This window comes from Pteropus vampyrus, unplaced genomic scaffold (genome assembly GCF_000151845.1).
Source record: "Pteropus vampyrus isolate Shadow unplaced genomic scaffold, Pvam_2.0 Scaffold7, whole genome shotgun sequence".
NCBI classification, from domain to species: domain Eukaryota; kingdom Metazoa; phylum Chordata; class Mammalia; order Chiroptera; family Pteropodidae; genus Pteropus; species Pteropus vampyrus.
This window is the reverse complement of record NW_011888788.1, coordinates 15,672,742-15,692,919: the sequence shown is the minus strand read 5'-3', so window position 1 is coordinate 15,692,919 and position 20,178 is coordinate 15,672,742. Positions and strand designations below refer to the sequence as shown.

Genomic DNA, 20,178 nt, shown 5'->3' with positions numbered 1-20,178 from the left:
TTCCTGCTTAGCATGTTCTTAGGAAAAGTAGAGGCTATCTTGCAACTATCATTTATATACTGTTGGCAAAGATATAAATAGTGTGATGACCATACATACAGATTACAGTGACCTCTCCTTTTAAATATTAATGCTTCTTGCCAGCATAAGGTAAGGTGAAAGTTAAAATCATGTTTCTTCTTTGTTTGGCTTTTTAATGTAACAGCACAAGGAAACTGAGCTATTCTGTTCTATACTTAATAAGAAAAATACATTCTAATGAGAAAGGGGAAATGGTTGGTTTTATGTATGTGTGTTCCTGAATTACCTGCTCTTTCATGCATTGGTTGTGCAGCTCATGGATATGAAGTGCTGTTGATGCTGCTAATTATCATTTCAAAAGCCTGGCTCTAATAAGTCCAGACACAGCATCTACATCCTAGCAGGCTCTCTGCGGTGCTAACATTTTGGAGGATGTGAAATTTGATGAATGTTTACAACTAAAGGTCACCTTTCCTCACACCTACATCAGTCAGGCAGTCATTGGGACTTAGCTCTCTTGTGCTCCCACATTGAATTAATGAGGACTCAAGGACCTGTGAGCAGCTACACTGTAAAAAGCTTGGACTTTAAGGAGAATAAACAAAAATATTTCAGATAAACCTGAGATTGTTTTTATGTATGTAAAATATATAGAATAGAGAAAAATTAAATGCTGAGGACTGTTAAATATAAAGAGAGAGCTGCCAAAAGAAATAGAATAACTATGCTTTTTTTTTTCCTTTTGTTGAAGAGATAGTCTTTTAGGTCATAGGTTATGATCTCTGTTATCATCTGAGCCCCCAAATTATTATAGCTCTTAGAATAAGCCAGTCAGATTCTAGGCTGCCAGTGTACCCTGCATGGTGTCGCATTTCAGAGCTGCATACTGCATGAGGACAAGCTTACTGACTGTCTGGGAGCACAAAGTCTATACAAGAGTATTAGGCCCCTGGAATCCATCCCCACAAAACTCACCTCTCCTCACTGTACCTGTTCTCATCAAGAGAGTCCTCCCAAGAGTGTGCTCATGCCACATCAGTCAGGGCATTCAGGATGTCCACCCTCTCCAGTGGCAACAGGATAGTGTGCATCAGAAGCCTTAAAAATGGGTGATGATCAAGATTTCATTGCTATGAATTTATTTTAAGGACATATCAAAAATAATGTGAAAAATGTCTTTTAAAATGGAAACAACCTAGATATCCTATAATAAGGATTTAAGATGTGGTATATTAATATAATGGAATGTAATATGACCATTAATAGCTTAGTTATAGAATCACATGGTAATAAAGTGTTCATACTCAAATATGGTTGAAATGGAGAATTTTAGTTACGTATATTTTATACAATAAAACGTTCATAAATATTTTAAGTGAAAAAATCAGTTACAAAATAGAATATAGTAGCTTCTCATTTTTGTTTGCAAAAATGCATCCTAAAAATAGTGTTATGTTCTTTCTTATATATTGATATTATAAGTGTTTTTTATTCTATTTCCTTGCTATATTTTCTAATTTTTCTTCTATGTTTATTTCATGTAAACTGTGGGAGAAGTGAATAAGCTATCTGGATGAATAGAAGAAGTGTGCTCTCCTCCTCCATTTATTTATGACTTTTTAGTTGAGTTTCAAGTCATTCTGCTTGTTAGTAGAAAAACAACTGCAGAAGGAAATGTTTGAGAATAAGATAAAATATGGAGCCCAACTTCCACGAATATGAATGTCCTAATCAGATTACAATCTTGAGATATTGAACAATTAGACAATAAAAACATTTTATATTGTTTAAGCGCTTGATAGTTTTTTCTATGAGATTTTTCAGAATGTAATGCAAAATTAAGGAGAAGAATGGAAATACTCTAGAAATAGTAATCCAGACTTTTAGAAGTGGACTGAGTGATCCTTGATTAAAGCTCTATTTCAATGAGAACATGTCTTCATCTCTAAACTATTACCAAATTACTTGGTATAAGTCCAGTTATTTTGACACTTTACTCCAGGGTACAATTTGTAGAAATTAGTCACTAATACTTTTAAATATATCATCATATCTCTGGTCAGTTTATCAGAGATTTAACTGGACAACTACTATATACCAAGGACTATGCTAGATGTACAAAAAGTGAAAAGGGAGGGCTCCTTTCCTCAACGTCCATATTATGTTTACCCAAAATCCATCATGCAAGAAGTGAATGAAGGGTGTACATGGCTAAAGAGGTTTCCCTAGACACCTGTCTACCCTACCAAGCACCCTCAGATTAGTCAGAGCACAGAGAGGGTATACCTCTCCCAGAGAATGTAAGTGTGTTCTGCTGGGAAGAAGTTTCTGTTTCTCGTAAAGTCTTGGCATGTTTTAGAGTTCCAATATCCTTAGCTTAAAGTGTAGAAAATAAAATATGGGTGTTCACATGGATCTGTTCACAATTGATGTCTATTTGAAATGCTTTCAAAGATATTTTTTAACCAAAAATGGAGAGAACTTGTCAAATAGTGTGCTATATAACATGCTGTTAAGAATATCATATGTTGGAGAGAATAATCTCAAGAACCAGACTGCCCTGCTTCAGTTCTTGGTCTCCTGCTTGCTATGTGTGCTTTTAAAAAACTTTCTGTGCCTCTTTTCAACCACCTTTACAAGGGAGGAGATGATAATAATACTCGTTTCATTAGGGTGGTTTCAGAGAATAAATGAGATCATGTGTGAAACCTTCTTAGACCAGTGACTGGCTGTAGTAGTAAAATAAAATTTTATATATAAGAATTCTCACTCATTTAAATTTAAAAATTTATAGCCGTGAAACACACAAAATTGCAGTGTTTTACATTGCTGAAGGTCAAGAAGACAAGTGTTCAATCCTCTCCAATGAAAGAGGAAGCCAAGCATATGAAGACTTTGTTGCTGGACTTGGATGGGAGGTAATTCATTTCATTTAGCAGTTGTTTGTTGACCAGCATTACTTAAAGATGTTTATAAGTTAGACATTGATTGTATATCTTTTTACATATGTTTTCAAATTCAAGTATAGCATGAGTAGAGTTCTGGAGTTGAAGAATGTATCGAATTTGACATCTTCTGTTAGTTACTTTTCAGTACTTTATATGTGAACTTTGGTTTCCTTAACTTTCCTCTTAATACTATTTCATTTGGTTTTTATCAGAACTGAATAGATCAGCTCACCCAGCCATAGATAGGTTGTAGTAAGAAAAGACAAATGGGCAGAGAAGCAATGGCTTTTGTCACAATATAAAAAATGGAGAAGAAATCAATGACTTGATTGGTAAAAATATAAAGAAAGAGTTGGATGAAGTCAAAAGTTGGAGAGAATATAGTAGCCATGATTATTTAGCTATCAACCTATATCCCTAGGAAAGATACTGGATGACTACTAATGAAAAAATTTGGTTTTTCTTTACTAAATGATACTCTGAAAGACATACATACATTTATACACATGTGTGCGCACACACACATATTTGTCTCCAGGAACATAAATCTAAAGGAAAATATATTCCCAGAATCTAAAGGAATTCAGAGTAGTTAAAATGAAAATTGGCATATGTAAAATAATTTTTCTTATTATTACTTTTGGTTTCTTGGTTATCTGTGCTGTGAGAAACTCTAAGTGCACAGGGAAGACTTGTCTCTGAGATTTGAAGTTAGCAAGGGGACAGGGTAAGAATACATTAAAGTCATGACCATATACTTTTTAAAAGATCAAGTAGGTCTTACTCGAAAAGAGTTATTACACTTCCAGTAAATCATTGTTCTTACTAATAAGGTTATTTCTTTGTCATACAATATACTTATTATTTAATATGTTTTTTAAATCATACATTCTTAACTAGAGTTTAAAGACTAGAACATTAATGAATTCAGTGTATATATTGTGTGTTAGAATAGTTGCTTTCCTGAAGGACTACTACTGTATGAAAAGAAAAAAAAATGGATCTAGGCAATAAGAAGTAAACATTCACACCATAGCCTGAAAAAAGAATTACGACTAATGGACTTTTGGCAGTGGTGTAAATTGGAACCATCCTTTTGAATGACAGTTTAGCAATGGATGCTAAATTTTGAAACATCTGTATCCCTTGACCCAAATCCTACAGAAATACTGCTTTGAATGCTCCTCTGGTTTGACCACACCAGCAGAAAGCAGAAAACTCCATAAAACCATCAGTAAGGAAACTGTGTGTGTGTGTGTGTGTGTGTGTGTATTTGTGTGTACATAAATACACACACATATATGTATAACCTCATATACATATGTATAGGAGGAAAAGAGGAGTACGCACTAAACTTTTAATAGTGGCTTTCTTAAATTGGTAGGATTATGGAGCACTTTCATTGTTAATATTTCTTTAATATTTTAATTTTGTCTGACTTTGTATTACATTTGTTTCCATCTGAAAGCTATAGAGAATAAACATAATTAGATTTTTAAAAATCCACATTCCTACTTAGTGAATAAGATCAGCTAATATTTAACCCTGGCTCTTTTTCTTTCTTGTGACCTGTGTCAGGTGGATCTCTCTACCCACTGTGGATTCATGGGTGGACTTCAGCGCAACGGCAGCACAGGGCAGACTGCCCCTTACTATGCTACCTCAACCGTGGAAGTGATTTTCCACGTTTCCACTCGGATGCCGTCGGACTCAGATGATTCACTCACCAAAAAGGTAAGGGGCCCTGGTTTGTAGGTGAGGCTCTCCTAGAACTGAACAAAAACCATGGCATAACATGCAGTGAGGTCAGTTAACTCTGGATGCGATCTCAGTTTCGCTCTTCTCAAACTACAGTTGTAGTTAATCTGAAATATCCAGTTTGTCGCAGACTAGATAAATATATGAAAAGCAATCAATCATATGGATCTTAAATCCTGAGATTAAGATTTAGGAAAAGGAAGGATCTTAAATGTTGTTACTTTTGGATCTTCCCTCACATGACTGTTAACTGACAGAAAATAACATTATTGATCTCTCAGGTTGGCAAATATCATAAGATGTAATGACTCTGTGCTGGTAGAGCTCTGAGGAGGCAAGTATCTCTCAGGCTTGCTGTGGGACAATTTGGCAATGTCTGTCAAAATGACAAGTGCAGGTGTGCTGCTGTCCAGTGGTCCCACCTTTGGCACTGGTATTCACCTTCAGCTTGGCCCTATGGATAGTTTTCTCTAGAATTCAAAGGACCCTTCCCCCGCCCCCGGCAGGCCCATGAGGAAACCTCCCAGGGGAACACAGGCGTGTACTTTCCAACCTGCAGGATGTTCACCTCAGGTAACCAACTGTTAGAAGTGAAGAGCACCCAAATAGAAGAGGAATTTTTGTCTGGGAAGGAAGCCTAGAAATCTGACCCACTCTTGCAAGTTTACAGATAAGAGGAAGAACCGCAATTAACCTGCTAATGGGTAGCAGAGCCTAGAATCCGTACCTCACATCCACTCTTTTCCTGCAAGGATGCAAGGAACCGAGGACAGCACCTGAGTGGGTTGGAAAACAGGTCATTCAGATGTTGACTAAGTCTGGCCATTGTGGGAGTCTGGTGTGGTTGTGATAGCCAGAGTAGGGAGATAGGCAGACTTGGGCTCAAGTGTGTATCCATTCGCCTCACCAGCCTGTGCCTCACTTTCCCCATCTTTTAAATGAGATTAAAAACAGCCTATGTTTGATATGAAGTGAATGGATAATGCCTGTAACACTGCTTAACATGGTGCCTGGTAAGATCTCAAACCATCAGCCCTCGTCATTGCCTGTCAATCTAAGTGATTCTTTTATTCTCCTGCCCCATTAGGCAGATGATTGATATTGGCCAATGTACTTCACTGTACCTGCTTGATTCCTTTCCACTGTGAGTGTGGTTTTGCATTTCCAACACTGCAGCTGCAGACCTCTGGACCATATTCATGGTGGGCAGCAGTGAGTCTCCTCATGAGACCTCAGAACTCAGGTCACAGCACATTCACAGACAACTCTCACAGTGACCAAGTGTCTCAGATACTCAAAGCATAGTTGGCTTTCACTCCCTGGTCCCTTTGTTAGCATGGCCTCCCGCTGGCCATGAGCTGACTCTCACAGGTGGAGGAACTGCCTCCACGTCTTAGGTTTTGATAGCTGCTTCCCTGGTTGTGGGATTCTTGGTGAAGGGGACCCTGCTCTCAGAGAATACTTCAGATTACGAAGTCCAGGGCTTATACATCTGCTTTATTTGTAGCACCTTGTAAATTGCTCCTACTCTGCAAATGTGTCACTATATTCTGTGATTTTCTTATGACGAAGAACTGTTTTGTTAAAAGGTAGATTTATATATAAAATACTTTTAAAAATTATTTCCTAAGTAAAGAAGGATTGTCTTTTTTAAGAAAAGGCATAGTGTTTTCTTGCTAAAACACCGTGCGATAAATAATGTTCCAAAGCTTGGCCTGCTTTAAAGATTCCCTACTGTAATAATCAACATTCAGCTGATACCTTTTGCAGCTCCAAGATTTAGCATCATTAGTGACAAACTCTCTTTGTCAGGATGTCTCACAGCTAGACTAAAAATCAGTCACAGTAACAGCAGCCCACAGTTCCTCGTCTTATTCTAACTAAATTGTCCCTAACAGGTTAAAAATGAGCTGCAAAATTCTAAAGTGATTCATGTTCTCTTTTGCTCCTGTCATGGGGGCACTTTTTCAATTCTGCAATCCGGTCGCAACCCCATACTGAACTCTTGATCCTTCACTGCAGAAATTTGTTAGCTCTAGCTAGATTAGATTTTTCACAGCTAATCTAACTGCTGTAGGGGTTTGCAGAGTGGGGACAGAGCTGTGCTATTGGATTTGTCCAATTCATTTGACTCCAGGACTATAATTGCACTTATGTCTTACAAGGTTTTTATAGCCTCAGGCTGGCCAGCCGCATAAAAAACAAATTGGCAGTGATACAGTACGAGTGAAAAGGGATGAAAGGCCCACATTATCAGTCTCCAGGCAGCACTGTTCTGGCAGGAAGTTTCTTGGTTAATTTACAAATAAAACTTAGATTTTAGGATGGGCACACTGTCAGCTGAACAATGGGGATGTCAGGCCTGACTGTTACTTAGTAAAACTAGCAGCCGGGCCCACTGAGGAGCAGGAATTCTTCAATCAAACAGACGACTCCTTCTGGAGCCAGCTGGCGATGTAATGCAATTAGTCGGGAAAGGAGGTCAGCCTATTAGGTGTGTACCATGACCAGTGTCACCAGTGCCTGCTGCCTGGCAGCAGCAGGCAGAATGGCCCGGGCGAGGGACTTTAAAACTCTGTCAGGACAAGAAGTGGCAGGACATACAGTTGATTTCCTAAGACTTAAGAACCAAACGTTTGTTTTGAGCTTGTTAAGCACCTGCACATTCTGGAGCACCTGCACATTGTGTAGTTGAAGCAGTAGCTGGCATGAATGACAGCTCTATTCCAGGACGAGACTCCTTAGTCTCCTCTCAGATTACACACAAGTCACATCAGCCTGGCTTGTGTGCACAGAACTCAGTGGTAGATCTGATTTGAGGGCCTCTAATCAAAATTTTCCCAAACTCACAAAATGATATCTTTATAATGAAATCCTCTTTAAATTGAGCAACACTTTGAAGTTTCCAGAGTATTCCCTTATGTTCTGATATGGCTGACAACACGGCCAGGTTAATTCTATTCGTTTTACCTGCTTGTATTCTTATCATTGGCAAAAGTGGTTTTTTCTGCTCTGTGCTCCACATTTATCAGCCAATTTGTCCTGAGGCCTTAGGTTTTAGTTTTGTGAGTTAGCTAGTTAAACCGTGGTGTGTCCAGCGGTCTGGGGCACATGACTTTGAAAGCAGTTTTGAGATGACGAATATTGTATTATTAACACACAAAAGTAGCTCTTCCTTAATTACAGAATTGCCACACTGGGAGGATGGTTCTATTAGTGTGATACTATTCTCCCTTGCTGTAGCTCTGAGAATACAGTTGCAAACAGAATTAGGAGAAACTCACTTGGGTTATATAATTGAATAACCTAATTTAGAAAAGTGAGAGTAACTGCAAATTTTAAATAATCACTGTATTACCTTACCTCTAAGCTAATGCCTTGCAACATACACTTCTGGATCCACAGGCGTGATCACAGGAGAGGTCACACAGAGGGTGCTGGCATTAGGTGGCAGCCCCACATTTGAAGGGTATTTAGTAGGTGAGTTGATCCTGTTAAGACATTTGTGCCAGCATTAAATGAAGGGGCACAGAACCACATGAAAGGTTGTCTTTCTTTGCAGGATGAGGGGTGTGGGTGTGAGTTCTGGGGCAGCCCCAGCTCTCATAATTACCTTCTACTGGTCTAAATTCCTCCAAAATTTTAATTTGATACTATTCATATTTTCTTTGAAAACATGCCTTTATTGTGCTGCTGGTGATATTGACTGCCATGTTTCACTCTAAAAGCATTGAGTTTCAGGATTGTGTTGTGAGGTCCTTGAATGTTTTATTAAAAAGGAAAAAGAAAAGGAAGAAGAGTTCTAACATCTAAGATGGAAATAGAGAAATAGAGATGTTCAGTGTAGCTGTGAGAACCCAGTGTCTATATAATGCATTGCTTGCTACCCTTTTAGGCTTTAATATGTGAGAGAGAGAGAGAGAGAAGAAGAAAAAAAAAAAGATGAAGTGAGTAATTTTGCATTGTCATAGACCCCATTAAATTGTTCTAGATCACTGTGACTCGTGCTCAGCACCCACGGTTGCATTTGTCCCAGAGCCCGTATTCAGACACAATGAAATCGTGTGCCCCTCACGATAGGCACAAAGGTACAGGTACAAGTCTCTTTTTAAAAAATTGACTTGTGCAGTCGTCCATAGAAGTATGAGAGAGTGAAGAATAAGAAATCCATTGAAGCAAACCAACTTTCTTTATAATCTTGTAAATGGAAAGGAGGCCATATTGGGGTCACCTCAGATTTTCTCTTTATGGTCAAACAGTCTATAAAGAAAATGGTATTTATACTGACATATTTTAAATAAATAGTATTCCAAAGCATTCTTTTTTCATATTTTAAGACAAAACTAAAACATCAGCTTTGATATAACATCTTTATTTATTAAAGTACCTCTGAATTTAGTAATTTTTAGGGTTCATCCATTAAATAAACTGAGAAGCAAGAAATCTTTTTCCATGGTGGTAGACAGTGTTCTTCTGCAGCGGGTGAGAGAATTGAAACCTCAAATTCTCAGTAGGTGTCAAAGGGCTGTCACTAGTCAGCCTTTATGGTTTCAGGATTTCAATTTTGGCCAACATTTTCATCTTTATAATCTGGTTTCTTTTAGTCACATGTTCAGTGAGTTTACTCCGATAATTTTATATATGGCTTTCTCCAGCCAGGACATGCCATCATTATGCAAGAGCTTTATCACTGGTGTCCTCGCATCTGACAGAGGTTGGCCCTGGGAGGACTCTCAAAAGTCCCTTCCTTGGAGGCATGAGAAGGCCCTCAGAGAGACCAGAAGTCTCTGACTTGTTTTTAAACTTTATGGCCTCTCTGTGTCTAAAATGATAAAGTAGTAGGCTAAACTGTTTGAGCTATGACAGCACAAATAGCTTTTGATGTAGGCTTAGATAGCCACAAACAGTGGAAATAGAGCTGAACTGGGGCCCAGCCCAGGTTTCCAAGCCCACTCTGCCACCGCCGTTTATGCACCTGGGATGGGTGATACCTCTGCCTTTCCAAGCCCCATTTCCTCCTTGTTAGATAACATAAGGGTTAAACAAAACAATATGTATGAACATACTTTCTATACATTAAGATACTCTTTAAATGCTAGGTACAAATGTTCTTATTAATTTTAGTAATATTTATTTTCGTAAATAAATAATTTTATGCATACTTCTTAAAAGTTTGTCACAAGTCTAATTTTTATACATTTGGTGACAACTGTGTTATAAAGTCTTATGTTCTCTTATATTCATATTCTGATTTTCTTAATTACCATTAAATTAAGTCTTATTAAGCTCTACTGTAATATGGAATAAAAGACTCATGTGATTAATTGTTTTCAAACATGCTCAGCAATATAAAGCATAAGGCTTTGATGTAGGAGTAAAATTCAATTTAAAAAAAAATTTTTTGAAAAGATCTTGTCCCCATCCAGCCATAATGTACCTGTGATGCTTAGTACAGTGTGTTTCAATGAAGGTGAGCTGTGCTTTCTTGCCTTTGTGCTTTTTCAAATCCTCATAGAAGACATTGGCATTGTAGCCTTTTTTGGTAGTAAAATATTTTTGCCTCTGAGTATTGTAATTCAATTTGTAAGCCACGACCCCCTCATAAACTGCTTGTTATCACTCTGATTAATAAAGAGCCACTTTGCCGTTGCAGCTTCGTCACTTGGGGAATGACGAGGTCCACATCGTCTGGTCTGAACACTCTAGGGACTACCGCAGGGGTATTATCCCAACCGCCTTCGGAGATGTTTCAATCATTATTTACCCAATGAAGAATCACATGTTCTTTATCGCGATAACAAAGAAACCTGAGGTATGTTTTCACCTCATTGACTGACTATTAATTGACTTATATACCATTTGCTATATTCACTGTTATTAAAAAACAATGACATAAATGTGTTAAAGGGGACTTTTTTCCAAGTGATGAATGTCTTACATACATATGAATTACACATGCTATAGGAATTAAGAATTGGGATTTTCAAAGAATCTTTCATCATGAGCACAAAATTCCATGTTTTATTACTTAGCCTCTTTGAAAATTATCATGTTGAAGACATTTATGATTTTAAAATGTTTTAAATTTTGTAATTTAAAAAAATTATAATTTTAAATTTTGGGCATATTGATTAATAATAAGAGTTGAATGAACCCCATATCATATCTAGCATTTTGTGGATGACTGTGGTTATAGAATTTGACCTTGTCTGATGGACAGGCACTGCTCACCAAGCTTCTGACTGCTCCTAACAGGGATCAGTCCAAAAGGATTACAGGCATGTCCATAAGAAATGAAAAGTGCTTTCACCAGTGCCTCTGTAGCCCAGCTCATGTGATGACTTTTAACAATTGAAGCACCTTGCCTCAGAATCAATTCAGCCACATCAATTGGTATTGATCTTGAGAATGGCTGGAACAATCCAATGGTTATGTGCCGTGTACTAAATTGGCTGCAGTTTCGATCCTTGCCGTGCCTTTAGTGATACTTTAGTAGTGCTTTATATAGTGATTTGTTTTTGTTTCAGAATTAGTAGGAGGGTTTTTTTTAAGTTTGTTTTTTTAATAAACATTTAGCATGTTAAATTACTGCTTCTCAAGAAAATGACTTGTGTATTTAAGCTTTACATTGAAAATAATTTTTATTTACATTCCAAATTGTTCTTCTAAAGGAGCCAAAAGTTACCACCCTAATTACTTTCTCCTTTTAAAATAACTAAGATTTACTGGAATTTATAACCTATCTAAAGTATTAAAGTCATGAGGGTTTAAGTGAGCTAAGAAATGAAAAGTGCTTTCACCAGTGCCTGGCCCAACTAAGGATTATTATTATTGCTATTATTATTTTTGTTATAGTTGCTACCATGAAAATAGATAAATTATGAATCTCAAGTATAACATGCTTATTTCTCAGACTAGATACAGTAGGGTCACTCCTGAATCCAGAAAAGTCCCACTGTGGGTGGCGAGAGGCCTGACCTAATGGAAGTACTCTTTTCTATTCAGAAAGTGAAGATGACAAAAGTTTCATATTAAATATTTGTATTCTCTTTGATTCAAGTTTCCGTGTATGTTTTCACTTTTTATAAGAAAATTCTCTTAGCACTAATAACATTTGTGTTTTGTCCACTACTTTAATTTTAAGAATTAGACTGAAAATTTTAGTATTAGAGAACCAATAAATTCACTATCCAGTAGCTTTCAAAACTGGAAAATGTTTCTTTAATATTTAGTATGGATTAACTGGCTTTATTAGTTCATTTTCAACATAGCCCTCTAAAATGTCACTTAATGTTTTTAAAATGTCGCCTTTATTTTTATAGTACATGAAAAACATAAAAGATATTTCAATTCACTTAGTAGTGTCAAAAGTGATTTTTAAAAAGTGTATTACATTTAACAATGCGTGAAAACAAGTATTAACATACCTTTTAAATTTTATTTTAAAATGTGTGTAAGTTTATAAATTTGGTTGTAAATTCTGACAAGATGTATTGAGCAAATCACCTTCTTAATATTTCAATTCAGAAGCATAAAGAGAAGAAGACAATAATAGCCAACTGGAAATTCAGTGTTATCCCTACATTTAAAGTACAAACCATTACAATGTAATAAAATTAATCCAGACATTTCCAGGGCAAGTGTGGTTGACCTTTTGTTCACCAACCACTGACCCCAGGGTGAATGCAAGAGGCTTGTAGAGGGAAAGTCTGTTTGTTTGGCTTCAGTCCCTGGTATTTAAATTGCATTCCCTAATCAAATGAAAAGGCTGTCCTTTCTATCAGGTTACAGAATCCATGGCAACATTTGGCCTTTTATATCCATAATGTTAGCCTTTTTGTTTGCATCTAAGTAGAGACACCTGGAGCAATGTTAACATTAACCGATTTAGCATTAATAGCTTCATTATATAAGAATTTCTGATCAGATAGCTGTTACTTTTGTTATATTGCTTCAGCTTGTATTGTTGTCATTTTTATCTCTCTGCTTGGCAACCAGGCAATGATTTGCAAATTTTTTTTGTCTTGATTAATTAAGCAATATAATTATCAGTAACCGTGATGCAGTCTTTGCTCAACAAAGCTTCTGGGAGAAAACAATGGTCAGTCTGTTAGTGTGAATGCATTCCACGCGTCCCAGATGCATGAGGATATTACGGACAATGAGGGGAAAGGCCGCCTGTGAGCGAGGACAAAGGGTGCCACGCAGACTCGACACTCTGCACATACCGCCAGGGACATGCTGCGGGCTCCCTGGGACACAGACGCCTTGTTAGATTACAGCTAGTCAGCAGAGATTAATTCTCAGCCATTTGGTGCAATAATTTACCCATTCCCCGGTCTTTTAACTAGCACTCCTTACTATGGAAGTGAAGGCTTTGTACTCAAAAGGTTTATTTAACCTTGCCTACTTTTAGGGATCTCCACCAAAATCATTATTTTTCCTTAGAAACCGTAATGACATAGCTGCTTGAAGTTGAGGAATATTCCTTTGGAAGGTGGGCAATTTATGCACAAATTTTAGAATTGTAGGTAGAGTCAAAGGCATTCTTTCAGCACCTGTATATTTCATCTGAATATAGTGTGACTCAGTGGTCTAAGTACATTTATTTTACTGGTCTCTGGGAAGCCATACTTCTCTAAGAATAATTTTAATCCTTTTTTAGGAGGAAAATAAAACCTCATCAGTACACAAAAGTCCTCATTGGATAGAGTCATGCATATTCAAATTGTACTTTTATTCACTTGGTCTCATTAATAGCGTATGTAATAATGTAGGGCTATTTGTAATACAAGCTCACAGGCAGCATTGCTTCCAAGTCCTTTGAAATTTAACATATTTCGCTTTTTCATTCCATACACCTCCCTTAAATATACAAATTATGTGTCTGGCAGAATTCGCCTTCTCTTAATAATACACAGCATTTGCGAAATGGTATGTTGAAGAAGTGTAGATGTGCTTGTGTGAGCACATAAAACCCTCGTGTCTGAAAGGGCCTGCTCACTTCTTGAGCTTTTTATTGAACTTTTTGCAAAATAAATAAACAAACAAACAAATAAATAAGAATCAGTGTGCTTAGCAACATCATTTCATTGTGAAATTACCTTCAAAATAAGTCCATCTCCATAAATATTGACACAATAGTCTTTGGTCACAGAAAAGATATGTGCTATTGTCAGACACTTTTTTTGTACTTTTATTTCTAAGTGAGTACTCAAAGAAGACTTGCATATAGAACAGAATTTGAATGATTTAAAGGGTTTTTAAAATACCCAGTTCTGCAGAAAAGTGATTCGTAAAACCCTGGTATTTAGTCAGTAACCATGTTGCTTTCCTTCTTTCAGTAACTGAAAGTAACATTGGTGTTCAAAACATTTGCTTTTATGAATTTGTGAAGGTAAAATTTAGCACTTTTGGCATGTTTATCTTCAGGCACATCAGTGACCGGCTGGTAACTGACCAAAGGGTAGATATGCTGAAGCAGCCTTGACCAGGTGGAAGCTTTGGTGAAGGGTCCTCCTTTTCACCTCAGAGTGTCGATTTTGTAATTGAAAAACATGTTAATGTTCTCCAAACTCTACTTACTCAGCCCTGGTAGATATGGGCATGAGAGGAAAATGGATGATGATTCAATCATTTCTGAGAGGTTTAGGCAGGAAAGGGTAATAGGATGGGAAATGGGACCCCAAAATTCCAGCTCTAATGCTGCCACAAGTGGGTGGGTATCTTGGGCAGATCTCTCAAGTTCTTTGGACCTTAGCTTCTTCACCTGTCATATTTAGTTAGGTTGCGAAACAAGTTCTCTCTCTCTATAGCATCTTTTCAGGAATTCTGAGTGCCTCTTTAAGACAACAGGCCCTCGCTATATCCTCTTATTCCTAGATGCCTATCTTTTCCTAAGTTGTCTCAGCTCGCCAGGCTGCTGTTAAGGTAGTATCTGGCTCCCTTGCAGACTCAGCAGCTATTGTATGTCCCCTCTTCAGGATGACAGCTAGCCTAGGACCTTCACCTGGAGCAGGTGCCCAGAAATGCTGCTTAAGGCTGATACATGCCGGGCACTGTGTCACAAGATCATTTGTACATGTGAAGTCACATGAGAAGTATAAAAGAGGAGCCAGTATTGGTACCTGTGTTTGAAAGAAAATCTTTTGCTGGTGTAGCTTCATTATATAGGTAGTGTGTTTGACTGCAACATGGTTATGTAAATTTCCTTTATATTTCAAATATGCTATTTTCTTAAATATTTATTTTGACCCCAGCCAAATAACCTTTTTGAAATTAAGTCATGCACTTTAAAATACTCTGGGAAATTCTCAGGGAAAGTGGGTTGTTAAGTTTTAAATATGTAAAGAATCATTTATTTAAAAAATACTGAATAAGAAGCATTTATAGAAATATATTATTAAATGGATTACTGCACTATGTTCTGTTTTGGTAATTTATAATTGTTGTGATTGTTATTTTTAGTAAAGGAAGAACACTGAGAACTTTGTGAAAAGGCAGCTGTCATTTGAAGATGTTATATCAAAGTCAAATTTCTTTTCTAATTTGTTTCCACTCCTAATTAGAGGAATTCCCTGGATACAAGGGATTTATGTTATTCTTTTTTTTCTAGTTTTTGAAAGACTATATGAGTCACCCACAAACAGTTGCCAGAGAATAATAAAAAACAATTATTTATAAGATAAGCTTCAATACAGATGGAAAAAATCTATAGCCTATCAACTCCTACCTCCTGTTTTATCTTTCGCAACAATCTAGCTCTTGAGAATTCTTTCTCAATTGATTTTCCTCAAGAGTTGACATTGTTTCCCCCTGTTTTTAGTCAGTCTTTGATATATACATCTTCCTCTCCTTTGCCTTCTCCTCCCTCCTTTGGCCATCCAGAGCCAGCAGGTAAATGTACACTAAGTAGTAAATGATGGAGTCGGCTTTGTGTCAGAAAGCAAGACAGTTCTTACCCTCTACCTCTGAGCTACCTCAGCATGAAAGGACTTCTAGTCCTAGAGACAGGGCACGTTCTCTTGACCCTTTTTCACATGCTAGAGCACTTTCTTCCGTTCCTGCACACCCTATGGGCTGAAACCATACAGTGGAGGCCTCATACAGGCTCATACAGAACTCTTATATGAGAAGGAAACAAGGCCTACTGCCCCCAGAATTAGAGAATTTATCCTTAAAGGTGCATTTTCTGTACTATATCAGAAATTCATTACTTTGTTGTTTTGTTGTTACTGGTTTTTTTGTTGTGTTTTCTTCATGAATACTTTTATCACAACACCTCACTGATTAGTGGACTGCTTTTAGTGTAAGTTTAGGAGGAAGTATACTTTTTTTAAGGAATATATTTTAAATAAGCTTTTTTAAAGTGTGGCATCACTAAAGGTAGAAGGAAAAGGGTTATTCTTCCTTAATTCCTTATTTGTTTGTTGCCATTGTTAACTGGACTAGGCAATGGTGAATGATTTTAGACTATGAGTAGTAATTCTTTGATTTTCCCCTTTGGAATTAAGATGCCCACTGCCCCTACCTTCACCCCCAGTACTGTCATAAAAGGGAAACATTCATTAGCTGTCATCGCTAGTAGAACTAAGTCCCATCTTTCTTTGCTCCCATTTGAGTTTTCTCATCTGACCGCTTCCTCTGTGCTTTTGGTGCCAATCTCAAAATAACTTTGCCCAGGCTTTGCGGTTTTCACATCTCCGTTTTTTAACCATGGAGCCCTTTTCTCAAACCTACCAAATAGAAGAAGAGGTGTGGCAGCAGAAACCTGCTCAGGACCCCAAGGTTATCCCTGTCACTCTTTCACCCTGACCTTTCAGGCATCTCCGTAAAGTAAAAGATAGACGGTCACACAGATCTTATTCTAGAAATTTGAAGGAAGACAGCAGGTTTCATTAATGTCTAGCAGTCAGAGCTTTGGGAGCTCAAGGCCTTCGCTCAGTCATTCAGGCAACATATACCTGTTGAGGCTGCCTCATGCCGGGCACTGTGTCAGGGCCTTGGTGTCCAGTTGTCTGGGGAACCTAATAGCCCGTGGTAATGTCCACGTCAAATTGAGGAGAACTGTCAGGTCTTTTTTTGGTAGGAGTGCTGTTTCCTGAAGCACTAAAGTCTAAAATCAGAGACCAACACTGTAGGAACAAAAGGAAAAAAAAAATGCATATGGGCTGGGAGGAATAAAGTGAGAAGCACTACCCTTCACCCTTATACCTAGACCTGAGTATTATGGTTATGGAAGAAATGCCACCATACCATATCTTAACAGTTCAATATCCCTACCTCATCAGGTAGTGCATCCCAGGTAGAATCAGAAATGAACTTTCAGCAATCATCATACGTGCTCTTTCGTTCAGCTCCAACTGTCCAGTGTTCCTCAGTCACACTGTCTATTCTGTATCCATTGACCTTGATAATCCCTCTTAAAATATTCTGACCATTTTCTTGTATATTCTTTTGGAGATTTGTGAATATAATCGTGTCATCTGAAATAATGACAGTTTCACTTTCTAATTCATAATCTTCTATTTCTATTTCTTGCATTACTATAATGACAGCAATCTCCAGTGCAAATTTTGATAGATGTGATTTAGGGGTCATTCTTCTCTCCTTCACAGTCTCACATAAAGCTTTCAGTATTTTACCCTTAAATTTAGTGGTCGCCATAGGGTTTGGTAGATATTCTTTAACAGATTAAAGACATTCCCTTCTATTCCAAGTTGTTTTTGATACTTTTTTGATATTTTATATGTATTTATTAAGATTTTTTTCATAAATGGGTTTGAATTTTATGAAATATTTTTTATACATTCATTGAAGTGATCAGATGACATTTTGCATTTAATCTAATGTGGCTAAGTATACAGATTGATTTTTTAATGAAAACCCTCACGTATTTTCTTGGGAATATATACCCAACTTGGCCATGATCTTTTATTATTTTTGTTCATTGTTGAATTGATTTGCTAATATTTTGCTGGGATTTTTGCATGCATGTTCATGAGTGAGATTGGCCCCTAAATTTGTTATTAATGAGTGGGTTTGCTTTCTCTTTTCCTATACACTAGAAGTTTCTCTAAAATAATAATCATATGTTTCTGAAGGTTTTGTAGAATTTGCCATTAAAGGTATTTAGTATAGTTTTTTCATTAAAATAGATTTTTTTCACTGTGATTCAATTACTTTAAAGCTTATATAATTATAGTTTTTACATACCATCTTGATTCTACATTTGCTAAGTAGTATTTTACTGAGAATTTGGCCATTTCATCTAAATTTTCAAATGTATAGGCATAAAGTTATACATATTTTCTAAGCATCTATAGTTGTATTACTGTTTTATCTTTAATGGTATATATTTGTGCTTTTAGAGAACCGACTTTTGATTTTAGTTATTCTCTCTATTGTGTTTGTTTCCATTTCATTAACGCGCACTATTCTTTATTATTCCTTTCCTCCTTCTTTGAGTTTATTTTATTCTTTTGGTTTTTCAGTACTTCTTGAGATGGATGCCCATCTCATTAAGTTGCAGCCTTTATTCCTTTCTGATAAAAGCATCTAACCCCACATATACCCTCTAAGTGCTGTTTTGACATAGAAATTATAATACCATTTTTTATTATTATTTAGCTTAACATATTTTTAAATTTCCAATATTTTGTTGGCCCCTATGTTATTTAGAAGTGTTTTTCTTCATTTCTAAATGGAGATTTATGCTAGTTATCCTTTTATTGAGGATTTTTAATTTAATAGCTCTTCGAGCACAGGATATGGATTTATGATTTCAATTCCTTGAAATTTTTTGAAACTTGCTTTTTATGCCATAGGATAGGTCTCAACAAACTTTTCCTGTAAAGGACCAGGTAGTAAATATTTTAGGCTTTGTGGCCTACACAGTGACTGTCACAGCTATTGAGCTCTGCCATTGCTATGTAAAAGCAAGCATAGGCAATACGTAAGTGAAGGAATATAGCTGTGTTCCCATGAAATTTTTTTTTTGGACTGATTTTGAATTCCATATAATTACCATATCCCCCCCAAAATTTTCAACTAGTTGAAAAAGTAAACACTATTCTTAGCTTGGAGGCCATACAAGAAAAGGCACCAGGCTAGAATTAGGCCCCTAAGTTATTAATGAGTGCGTTTGCTTTCTCTTTTCTAATACACTGGAAGTTTCTCTAAAATAATATTTGTTTCTGAAGGTTTTGTAGAATTTGCCATTAAAGGTATCTAGTATAGTACAGTTTTGTTCATACAGGCTGTATTGTGTATCCTTGGCCTAGAATATGGTCAATTTTTAAAAAATATTCTGTGAGAGTTAAAAAGAATGTGTTTCTGCTTGGGTGAGGTATTTTATTTGTATCCATTAGGATTAGTTTATTAGTTTTGTTGTTCAAATCTTCTATATTCTTGCTTGTTTTTTTAAAAAATATTTTCTTTGAACTATAGCATTAATAAAGAAAAGGGCATAAATTTTAAGTATACAGTTTGATGGATGTTTTCAAAATGAACAGTTTACTATGCAGATCTAAGCATAGGCTATTACCAGCCCCCGGAAATGTCCCTTATGCCCCCTCCCAATTAATAATCCCCTGAAAAGGTAGCCATTCTGACTTCTGTTACCATTGATTAGTTTTGAACTTCCTGTGAATGGAATTATATAGTATGAACTTCTTTGTGTCTGTTTCTTTCACTCAGCTTTATATTTGGGTTATTCTCATGATGTTACATGTAGTTGTGGTTTGTTCATTTCATTACTGTGGAATATTCTTTTGGGTGAATATACCACAAATTTTTGATTCATTCTCCTGTTAATGTACATTTAGGATATATCCAGTTTGGAGAATATGTGTGACTTGCCTTTTTACTTTCATGATGAGCAGAATTTTTAAAATTTGTATTCAGTTTATTTTTTTTTCTTTTATAATTGGTGCCTTTTGTACCCAAGAAATCCTTGCCTAACCCTAGATTATGAAGATTTTCTCATGTTTCCTTCTAGATGCTTCATGGTTTTAGCTTTAATATTTTGATCTATAATGCATCTCAGTTTTTGTGAGTGTGATATGAGGTAGAGGTCAAATTTCACTTCTCAGTATGGCTATCCAGTTGTTTATTGAAACAGACTTTACTTTCTCTGTAAAATTAATGTGCTGCCTTTATTACAAATCAATTACCATATATACGTGGCTCTATTCTTGGACTCTATTGTCTATCTTGGTGTCAATATTATGATATGCTTATTATTGTAGTTTTATAGTATGCCTTGAAATCAGATAATATAAATCTTATTATTGTCTTGACTAATTTATGTCTTTTCATTTCCATATAAATTTAGAATCAGCTTATCCATATGTATAAAAAACAGCTTACTAAAATTTTGATTTGATTTGTGCTGAATCTGTATCCCAGTTTCAGAAAACTCGACATCTTACCAATATGGAAACTTCTAATC

At 36.4% G+C, this 20,178-nt stretch overlaps 1 protein-coding gene across 1 annotated transcript in view; it reads left to right on the top strand.

The window, feature by feature from the left end:
• The window catches only part of RALGAPA2 (Ral GTPase activating protein catalytic alpha subunit 2), a 295,774-nt gene that overhangs the window by 191,777 nt on the left and 83,819 nt on the right, over positions 1-20,178 (top strand). The window contains exons 34-36 of the mRNA XM_011371357.2: positions 2,816-2,939; positions 4,548-4,703; positions 10,381-10,539. Of these exons, the coding sequence (XP_011369659.1) occupies positions 2,816-2,939; positions 4,548-4,703; positions 10,381-10,539 (439 nt within the window). The remainder of the gene's footprint in view (positions 1-2,815; positions 2,940-4,547; positions 4,704-10,380; positions 10,540-20,178) is intronic.